Below are 11,601 nucleotides of genomic sequence, written 5' to 3' on the forward strand. Positions count from 1 at the left end.
CAGCCTCCTCCATCATTCTGGAATAATGACTATTTCGTATTATGTAGTTTCTACAAAGAGCAAAAAGCCTCTGAAATTAAATTTATCAGATATGGACTTGTAGGATTATATAGATGTACCTGGGTCTGCTCAGTTCTCTTTTCCTCATTTGCCATCAAACAGCAAAAGATTGTTGAAAATATCACAGGAAGTGATCTGCAGTCTCTCAAAACTCCACTCCCATGAGTGGTTTGTGTTCAGCTCCCCCTGTAGACCCAGGCACTGTGTCACTCACAGCACAGAAGTACTCAGCTGAGTCGCTCCAATGGGCTGAGGATTTCCTGAGGTTGAAGGAAGACTCATTCTTCTTCAATTCAGCCTTAAAGCCTTTAATGCCTTCAACCAGGGTGTCCCCTGAAAAGTACCTGAGGAGAAGCTGGAGACCTTGGTTCGGGTACTGGACGTACCAGAAGAGGTAAGGAGTTGCACCATAAGAATAGGTGCACCTCAGCTCCAGTGAGGCTGCTTCAGAGACCAAGACATGGCCATCAGGTTGGGTCACTGACTGCGCTCTGGCATCTCCTGCAAAACCAATGCTATATCAGTGAAAGCAGGGCAGACTTCACTGTGAAAAATAAGTAATTTTAGTCAGAATCTATAGAACCATAAACCATGATGAAATTACACTCACTCAGGGTAAATACAATCCCCAGTATTGAGATGAGAAACAGGAGCATGGCTGAGCAGTGGAAATGCTGTGTGCTCTTTTCTGGAAAATCTCCCGAGCAGGCAGGAAAGTGATTGTAGAAACCAAGCCCTTAGAAATAGAAGGTGTGGAGAAAGTTAGGCTGGATGAGTTTCTTGCTTAGATAAAAACACCAAAGCTGCTGAGATGAGCCTGGATGCTTTCTGACTTCTCATGCTTGCCACTTGTCTCTGTCTGCAAAGGGCTCAGCCAGGTGCAGGGAGGAAGGGCTGAGCAGATATTGCTGATCAACAAGACCTCTAGTTTGTGCAGCATCGCCCTCTAGAGGTCGGGCACAGAACCAAAGGTCCTGAGGCCTCATGGAGAGCTAGTTAGTTGCTTCTCTTTTCTGAGGTATATCAAAATTTTCACACAATATGTTTCTTCCTTCCCAAATCTAAGATTGTGTACTAGTCGTAGAGTCCCTTAGAAATGAGGTGTCATATAAAAGTAGAGTATAAAATTACTTCACTGAGAAATCCATCTTTTAACAGTATATCAGACTTGGAATTCCAGTGGATGAGAATCTCTGGAATCAGGCAAGTGGAATCAGACCACTTGCCTCTGACTGAGTTTTGGATGGCCCAGCACTTCCACAGTGTTGACAGAGGATCTCAGAGATATATTCCTTGGTTGATGCACATGAAACCACATGATGCTTGTGAAAAGTTTTAGATGTAAAGACGGGGCCCGTTACTATGAAACATTGCTGAAAGAAATTGAAGAAGACATAATAAATGGAAAGATACTTTATGCTCATGGATTGGAAGAATTAATATTGTTAAAATGTCCATACCACCCAAAGCAATCTACAGATTCAATGCAATCTGCATCAAAATTCAATGGCATTTTTCACAGAAATAGAAAGAAAAAATCTTAAAATTACTATAGAACCACAAAAGACCCCAAACAGCCTAAGCAATTATGAGAAAGAATAAAGCTGGAGGTATCACAGTTCCTCATTTCAAATTATATTACAAAGCTATAGTAATCAAAAGAGTATGGTATTAGCATAAAAACAGACAGGTAGATCAATGGAACAGAACAGAAAGCCCAGAAATAAACCCACAAATATACGGTTAATTAATTCATGACAAAGTAGCCAAGAATATACAATAGACAAAGAATAATCTTTTCAATAAGTGATGTTGGGAAAACTAGACAATCATATTCAAAAGAAAGAACCTGGACCCCTATCTTACACGATACACAAAAATTAACTCAAAATGGATTGAAGACTGGAACGTAAGACCTGAAACCATGAAACTCCTAGAAGAAAACATAGAGGGTGAGCTCTTTGACATGGGTCTTGGTAATGATTTTTTGGTTTTAACACCAAAGTGTAAACAATAAAAGCAAAAATAAACAAGTGGGACTATATCAAGCTGAAAAGCTTCTGCACAGGAAAGGAAACCATCAATAAAAGGCAACCTACAGATATTTGTAGACCATATATCTGAAAAGAGGTTAATATCCAAAATACGTAAGTATCTCTTACAACTCAATAGCAAAAAAAATCAATCTGATTAAAAAATGAGCAGAGGATCTGAATGGACATAGAAGACATACAAAAGATCATTAGGTAGATGAAAAGGTGCTCGACATCACCTACAGCTTCCTGAGAAATCCATCTTTTAACAGTATATCAGACTCAAATATTCCTCAAAATATTAAAAATAACACTACCATAGGATCCAGCAACTCCACTTCTAGGTATTTATCTGAAGGAAATGAAATTACTAACTCAAAAAGATGTCTACACTCTTATGTTCATTACAGCATTATTCATAATAGGCAAGACATGCAAACAACCTAAATGTCCATCAACAGATGAATGGATAAAGAAAATATGTTATAATTAAATATTATTCAGCCATAAAAACGAAGGAAATCCTGCCATTTGCAATGACGTGGGTGAACCTTGAGGGCATTATGCTAAGTGAAATATATCAGAAAATAGAAATACTGTATCATATCACTTATACATAGAATTAAAAAAAGACATAGAAAACAGATTAGTAGTTGCTAGAGGTTGCGGGTAGGACAGGGGAAGAAATGAGTGAAGGTGGAGGAAAAAAAGACTGGGCCTTTAAAATGAGAGCAATGTTGCTATGTGGCAAGATGTCACTCTGGATGGGAAGGCTTTGCCCTAAAGCCTAAAGGAAATAGAACTACAGAAACCTCTGTGGCTAAAGGACATACAACCACACCAAGAGAGCAATCTCTGAAAACCTGAGAATGGAGAAAGTCTCAGTTTTCTCTGAGGTCAATGGGGCCTTTTGACAAAAGTCAGAATACTTTTCTTTGATTCCAGGATTGTGATCTCAGTCCTCTTCTTGGGTTCTTCATTCACTTGTTGCTTCTTATCAAGATTACCTTTCACATAGAAAATTTAGTAATTCTGTCTATTTGTGAATTTACAGTCAATGAGTGTGAACTTCTGATTTCTGGGACCATATACTCACCTCCCATCTCTTCCAAATGTCGTCATAACTAAAAGAATAGAAATACAAAAGGGAATAAACCAAAATCCATAAGAGTTAAAAGAATAGGGCTTGTCTGGAAATGAGAGATTTACATATTTCCAGAATACAGAAAGCAGATAGGATCAGATTGAGGATTAAAGTTAGGACAGAAAAAACATAGTCAAAAATAAGCTATAAGGAGCAATTGCTGCTGGTTTCAGGCTGGTAGTCATTGTAGCTCCTGTCAATGTTGCTGAGCATTGGAAGAGCCCAACAATTACAAAGTCAAAAGCCAAAGGATTGCTGATACCTTGGAACAGTGCGGTTTCCTCTGCCCTGGAAGAATGCAAAGGAATTCTCCAATCTTTGATGGTGGTAGAAGCAACATCCCATAGTTGGAGAAGAATAAGTTCAGAAATAGAATATTCTCCTTTAAAGATGTTGACAGGATTCTAAGAAATAAGTCGATTACCAGAAAGATTAGAGAGTATTAAAGAGCCCATCATGGTCCAGAAGACCACAAATCATGGTACATGAAAAGCGGAAAAAAATTTAAAAACTGGTGAAAATTAGAGAAAGGAAGAGCAAATTGAAAAGACAATTTCTGTTTTACCTTTGTTTTAGGTACCAAGAAAGCATAGTCTTTGGAAAGTTGCACCACATCTTGTCACGCTCTTGGAAATTAATGAAAACTTCAGAAACTTTCGGATTTTAGGGAAAAAAATTGCAGTACTTGAAGCATGGGTAAAAACAAACAAGTGCTCTCATTTTCTAGCACCAGAGTACAAACTTCCTTAGTTTGGAGAATGAGAGGTGAAAGTCCCAGAAAATCAAGTCCTTAATTGGGTGATTATAATAATCTTGAGAAAAACTCATTTAAAAATATACAACCTGGAGGAAATTAACTAAAGTTGGATAATAAAAATGATAGTGGGAGAAAAATGGCAAATGGCCATTCATCATGAATGTTATAGAGACCCAGAGGTTAATGCAGGAACATAGCAGAATAGGAGATAGCTTTAGGAAACCTAGAGTCCATCTTTCCCACTGATTACAAGTAAAACTGAAAAAAACACACAAGGTAACTACCTGTGGACTGTGAAAATTAAACCAAAGCAGGCAGATTGTGTAGAGGAGTCAAAAACTGGAAGAGCAACCTAGAATTTGAGCCTCACTCACAAAAGGAGCGATGAAACACAGTCTGAACCAAACTTGGTTATTTTCCTGCTAAAACAAAAGCATCCACATTCTCCAGAGGATTATATTTTTTAATAAACAAGTTTATACAACATATTTAAAATGTTTCAGATGCATTCAAAATTATGCAACATACAAAGAACCAGAAAAAATAACTAATATCTAAGTAAAAGATAGTCAACAAAGTCAAATGTTAATATGACTAAGATGCTAGAACTAATAGAAAAAGATATTTAACTATATTTGATGAAGTAAAAGAAAGTGCACTTGAAATGAATGCTAAGTTAGGAATTCTCAACAAAGAAATAGAAACTACTCAAGAAGCAAACAGAAATTTTAGGACTAAAAATACAATACATGAAACAAAATCTCGCAGTAAGGTGGCCGGCCCAGTGGCGCAGCAGTTAAGTTCACGTGTTCCACTTCTCGGCGGCCTGGGGTTCACCGGTTCAGATCCCAGGTGCGGACATGGCACCGTTTGGCAAATGCCATGCTGTGGTAGGCGTCCCACCTATAAAGTAGAGGAAGATGGGCATGGATGTTAGCTCAGGGCCAGTCTTCCTCAGCAAAAAGAGGAGGATTGGCAGTAGTTAGCTCAGGGCTAATCTTCCTCCAAAAAAAATCTCACAGTAAGGGCTCAATAGTAGGATGAAGATGAGAGAGAAATAGTAAGTGAACTTGAAAATAGATCAGTATAAGTTATCTAACTGAATGATTACCAATGAAGCATGAATTTGCCTCTCACAAGGAAATATTTGGCAAATCTGGACACACTTTTGCTTGTCATTACTCAGGGGTGGAGTACTCCTGGCGTCTAGTGGGTAGAGGCAAGAGGTACTTCTAGGGGCTGGCCCTGTGGCCGAGTGGTTGGGTTCGCACGCTCCACTGCAGGCGGCCCAGTGTTTCTTTGGTTCAAATCCTGGGCGCGGACATGTCACTGCTCATCGAACCACGCTGAGGCAGCGTCCCACATGCCACAACTAGAAGGACCCACAACAAAGAATACACAACTATGTACCGGGGGGCTTTGTGGAGAAAAAGGAAAAAATAAAATCTTTAAAAAAAAAAAAAAGAGGTACTTCTAAAAATCCTACAATTCACAGAACAGACACCCCAATAAAAAATTATTTGGCCCAAAATGTTACTATTGCCAAAGTCAAGAAACCATGAACAAAACTTAAGAACAAGAAAGAAATTGAAACAAGAAATAGACAGAACCCTGGAGACCTGTCAAAAAGTCTAAAATATATGTAATTGTAGTCCCAGAAGGAGAGGATAAAGAGACTGGAGCAGAAAACATATTTGAAGAAAGAATGGCCAAGAACTTTCCAATTTGATGAAAGACATAAATTTACAAATTCAAGAATGTCAGCAAACCTTAAACAGAATAAAATGAAAGAAATTACACATAAGCAATCATAAACTACTGACAACTAAAGATTATATGATAATGTAATATATAATGTACACAAAATAATGTAAATATAAATATATTCGCTAGAGAAAAACACAAATAATTCTTTGTTGAATAAATTTGATGAAAAAAATTAGTAGCTTTTTTGTGGTAGCATTAATGGGTTTTCCTACTCACTTATTAACTGACAAATTTTTTAAGATATTTTGCTATGATGCAGGCACTATTATAGTTGCAGAGAATATAAAATTCTGGTTTAATGTGCATGAAGAATACCAGTCTATGCCTGCCACATAATTATCCCAAAAACAAATTGTAAGAACCGTTGTCTTTTGTTTCCATTTGTGTGTTCATATGTAAGACTCTCTCCTCCTTCCTTTCTTATATTTCTTTCTTCCTTTAAGAATCTATTGTGTCTTGGGCTGAAGCTACTCTTCTTGAGCTGAAGCTCTCTTCAGGGAGACATTAACCATGTGCAACCTTATCTGCTACAGGTGTGTCTCTGAAAACAATATTTCCCGGGATGATCTGGAACGAGGTCAGGGGACTAGAATTTTACGCAAAGATGAACACATCGACTAAATGATTCCCTTTAAGGTTTTATGCTACTGAAATCACAAATTTCAGCTGTGATTCAGGAACTATGGTGACATATTCTGTTTTCACTCTCACCATTAAAGAACCTTGTATGAGGCATCTTTCGTTCTTGTTCTTCTACTGAGTTCTTAGAGTTGATTTGGATGACTTTCTCATACCACCAAGAATACGTGGGGAAAGTGGTGGGTGACAACAACAGTAGACTAGCTCCTAATTCTTAAACCAGAGTAGATTATAAGGTCACATACTCAGCAGCCAGACCCTTTGTTGCTGCTCAGAGTTTGTGTTCAGCTCTTCCCACGGTTCCTGTTACTGTGTCACCCAGTGCACAATGGTACACAGTTGAGTGTGAATCTTGGACCGAGGCTTTCTCCAAGTGAAGGAGGTGATTTCTGTTTTGTGTGTGGCTTCAGAACTTTTGTTGCTTCCCTTCTCATTGGCCTTTGAGGCTCTCAGGAGGAGCTTTCTACCTTCTCCAGGATATTGGACATACCAGAAAAGGGACAGATAACGTGGTTTCATAGGAGCAGCTCAGTCAGGGAAGCCCCTTCTGAGAGGGTCACTTGGCCTTCTGTTTGGGTCATTGAGTCTCCATTGCTTCTTTCTTAAAAATAAATAGGTAACAGTAATGGTTCTGGTTACCTTGGCATGATCTGATAACAAGCTCCAGACTTCGTTACAAAATTTAGGTCTGGATATTGTTTAGGTTCATAATAACTTCTTTCTCTTCCTTCTCACTTTTACCCTGTGTCAAATCTCTGTGAGCAAGCAGGGTCTTCCTCCTTTTTCCCTGGCTCTTTTGCCCCAGGTCCCTAACCTCCTCTGCCTGAAGTCAAAGTGGAAATGAGCAGAGTGAACAGTTTCACTTTCCATAATTTCCTTACTCTTTCAAGTCAACCTTGTCCCTCGTGTTGCAGCAGCCCTCCACTCCTCTGAGGGAATCCATTGTCCACATCATGAGATAATAAGCAGATGAATGTCATTGAGGAATGGTGACAGTAGGTTTGAGTGGAAGACGTTAGAACTGTGTGATCAATTACAAAAGCTGCCTAAGCTAATTACCGACTAATATTAGATTTTATTCAGAAGATCTGACTTCAGGATCCCAGGAGATCTGCTTAAAGGACTTAGATTTACCCAGATGTATTAGTAAAAAGTCAGACAGGAAAACAGAAACAAGTTCAAATATTTTAAGTAGAAAGAAATTTAATTCAGGGAATTAGACATACAGTCATTGGAAGAACTGATGAAGCAGAGACGAGAAGGACTGATTACAAGAAATTCTGAAGTATAATGAATCCAGCTGCCTGTAACACCAGTGTGGATGATTCTTAGGAAGAAACCCAGAAGTCAAACAAAGCCACTGCTGGTCATCTTGGCTGTCTTCCCACAGCCCCTACAGAAGGATAATGGATTCCCCTTTTCTTCCAGTTTCTTAGTATCACATTAACACTTCTCAATTACAGAATTTAAACTAGATGGTAAAAGAAAGGCATTATTGAATGTGTAGTTTGGGTTTCTCCCCAGCAAAGTGATGGAGTGTATCAAAGGGGATGCTGAAGATGCCCAGTTGACAATAAACAAGACAGCACACCAGTGAACTAAGTCCTTAGTCCCAAGTTATATGCAGTTTAAACCTAGAGAAACTAGAAGAGCTATGTTTTATAATCAGAAGATTTTTGTAATAATTAGACCAGTTAGAAGCTGAAAGGCAGATATGACTACTCTGATGTTTCATAAATTGTCAGTTAGAATTTCTGTCACTTTTTCAAAATAATAGGACTGAACACAAAAAGAACCACTCACTGCACGCGAAAAGTGGTAATTAAGCTAATGACAAACATGCTGTCTTCTATTATTACAGGAAAGTTTTAACCCTTTGTTAAGTCCTCACTGGGAGCTCTAAGGATGTACCACATGGACTTGGTAAATTGTTTCATAAGTGCTTTTGAATGAGTGTGCAATAAATGACACAAGAAATTTACTCTGTCACTGAGTTGAAGAGCGAGACCCTCCCAATGTGCTTGTGACTACTCTTTTATAGTTAATACATTTTTTTGAAATTCCAAATTCCATGCCTTCTGATCCCATACCTACCTTTTCTCATCCAAGATCTCCCATTTGTAATAATAATAGTCACTCAGTCTTGCAGCTGGAGCTCTAATCATTCCATCTGCTCAGATACTCATAATGATTCTTGAGTAATTCTCACTGAATGTGATGAAAGAAAATTTGAGGAACCTCTGAATTGGAAGAGAACGAAACACAGGAGGTAAAGATTTTCTTCTTGTTCACAGTGGTTCTCAGTTTTCTGTAGTGGGTTATTCTATTGTCAATTTGGCTGTATAGGAAACTACATTTCCCCAAATCCCCTTCTCTTTATGGTTCTGAGTACAATAGTGAATTTTCACAAGGTTTAGGAGGCAGATAGGAAGCTGCAGCCATTATCTTTGAGCATCCTTGCAGGTTAAAGATGGTAAAAGACAAACACGTGGTATTAGCTGGTTCCATTTTGACCTTGCTCTTCCCAGTTGGAAACCAATCACTACTAACCAACTCCACAGCACCACGTAAAATTACTAGTATCACTACACCTCTCAAATGATAAAGGTATCGCATAAGCTCCTGCAACAATTTATGCCTGAATCCCATGCCAGGTCACCACAAGTAATTAGTAACTGTGATGCTGCAGCCTCTCAGGACTTATCATCAACCCCATTTACCTCTAACAATGGGATCCCTGTTGTCATCTGCCCACGAGTAACTTAATTGCAGAATCTCATTCTGTGTATTTGCTAAAACTACTTCTGTACCAAAACTCTTAGATTGGGTTCCTCCAAAAGCCAAACATAAAAAAAGGATTTTAGTATAGTTAGTTTACTTGGGAAATTCAAGAAACAAATCTAGGAAAGAGGAGATATGATACAGGGACTATTGAGTACACAAATGTGAGGAAATAGGGGTTCTTTTACATGTTGATGAGGGTGAAAATTGGTTAGAACATTTTGGAGAGTAATTTGGCAACAGTAAGTAAAATTTTTAAAGTGTAGATTATATAACAGCAATGTCATTTCTAAGTGTATAACAAAACATTCTGCATCTATATATAAGGAAACATAACTATATTCCTAGAAGAATTTTTATCACAATGAAAAAATTAGAAACACTCCTTGAATAAAGGACTAACAAAATCCTTTCTCCTTCTACATAAAAAATTAGGTTACATTTTCTACCTCTGTTCCTCTGGAAACCTGATAAAGGTAATGTCAGCTGTATTACTAGGGAACATGTTATGGTAAAAGGATTTCCAAATGTTAAATTGTATCTAGACTGGAAATGAACAGTGAATACTTGGTATGAAGCCATAGCTTTGGGGCAGTGAGTTTTGTAACTGTTACAGGAGATACTGAATCCTATTTGAAACATGGGGCTTTGAAGTCTGGGTGACCTGTTGGTCTTGTTCCCTCACACTTGAGCACTTGATGTGAGAGGAAGAGACGAGGGGGTTGCAGAAAGAATAGTCCTTCAACTCATATGTAGACAGCTGAGAGGACGCCCCTTAGAAACATCCTGGCATGAGAGATGCCAATACTTATGTGGCCTATTGAGCTTTACAAATTCAATTGTGTAGTTGAGCCTAAGACCATCATGGATGACGTTGCACAATACAACTGTCCGTCAAAAGAGGACATATGACATATTCCTAAAGTAGGATACTACATAGCAGTAATTAAAGTAATTTTTCATTAAAGTAATGAAATATATCCATATGTATAAATTTTTCTATATCTCTGACAAATAAAAATGGCAAGTAATAGGATATACTGGAATATATGAGGAAGCCATTTGGTGTAAACCTAATTTGGCCTGACCTTGTCTTTCCAAAAGGGCCTGACTGAGGCCACTGAGCATGCATTGTATATCTGCTTTAGAGATTCCCTATGGCAAGAGCAAAGGCCCTTGAGATAAAGGTGCAACTTCCCTCCCTCTCCCAACGTTGGCGTCTCCTTAAGGATTAAGCATCTTTCCTTAGGCTAGAAGCTGATTGCTGTGCTCACCTGTGACCGCCCAGCTGGAGACAATAGACTTGCTCCCTGCTACGCTCACCAAGATAGCAGACCCACTACCTGCTGTGTCCATCAAGTGCTGTGCCGACAGGGCAATCTTGTGACTATTGTGGGAGGGACATTTCAATCATATGTGAAACACCCTCTTTGAGGGTATATAACCACCCTTATACCCCCACTTCTTTGGAGTGCTCTGTTCCTTTGTGGAAAGACTCTCCCGGGTTATAATCCTCAGATTTAAGCTCAGAATAAACTCACCCAAATTTTCATTTATAGATTGGTTATGGATTATTTTCGTCGACATCTCAAAAGTATTTTTAATGAAAAAAGCAAGTTTCACAATTACATGTACAATGGGATAGCATTCATGTAAATTTTAAAAACACAAAATACATAACATTGTTTAGAGATAAACGTATAGGCATTAGAAATGTGAAAACATGGGCTTGAGAAACAAAGATCATAATAAGTTTGTCTTGGGAAAGAAAAGAAGACAGACTGAGGAGAAAAAAGAGATGGCAATTTTATCTACAATGTTTTATTTATTTTTTTACATTTGGGTATAGCTATATTTATGAATACGGAGAGATACAGAAAATAAAAGCTTTTAAAAATACGTTACAATTTGTTCATAAGAAAATATAATTATGTTAAAATAAATGGAGTTTTTTCTTTATTATATTTACATATGATGTAAAGTTTTTCACAATTATAAAATAATTTTGTAAATAAAACAAACTTTGATATTTCAGGCATGGTTGATGGTATGAGGATGGAAAGTCTTTCCTCGAGTACCTGAAGCCCGTGGTGTCAGGAGTTATATTTCTTCAATACTCATCTTCAGTTTGGAATTGAAAGAAATTGACGTCTCACCTTCTCGTGCATTACGGATAAAGTGCCCTCTTGTGGTCACTTTGGGTCGTGGAACTGAGTTGGTGACCATAAGTATCATAAAGACAATCAGCCTCTCTATTCCATTTCTGGGCATTTATCCAAGGATCAAGAAAACAGTAATTGAAAAGATATATACACCTCTATGTTCATCACAGTATTATTCACAATAGCCAAGACATGGAAGCAACTCAAGAACCCATCAATAGATGAATAGATAAAGAAGATATACCATATCTTCTTTAT

At 38.0% G+C, this 11,601-nt stretch overlaps 1 gene segment (V, D, J or C); it reads right to left on the reverse strand.

Annotated features, from left to right (window-relative positions):
* Positions 1–205: 205 nt before the first annotated feature.
* On the reverse strand, positions 206–747 carry LOC124235056 (T cell receptor alpha variable 8-3-like). The segment is given in 2 exon segments: positions 206–561; positions 671–747. Coding segments are annotated over 2 exon segments (402 nt in total).
* Positions 748–11,601: the final 10,854 nt, after the last annotated feature.

The sequence above is a fragment of the Equus quagga genome, chromosome 2, assembly GCF_021613505.1.
Source record: "Equus quagga isolate Etosha38 chromosome 2, UCLA_HA_Equagga_1.0, whole genome shotgun sequence".
Classification (NCBI taxonomy): Eukaryota; Metazoa; Chordata; class Mammalia; order Perissodactyla; family Equidae; genus Equus; species Equus quagga.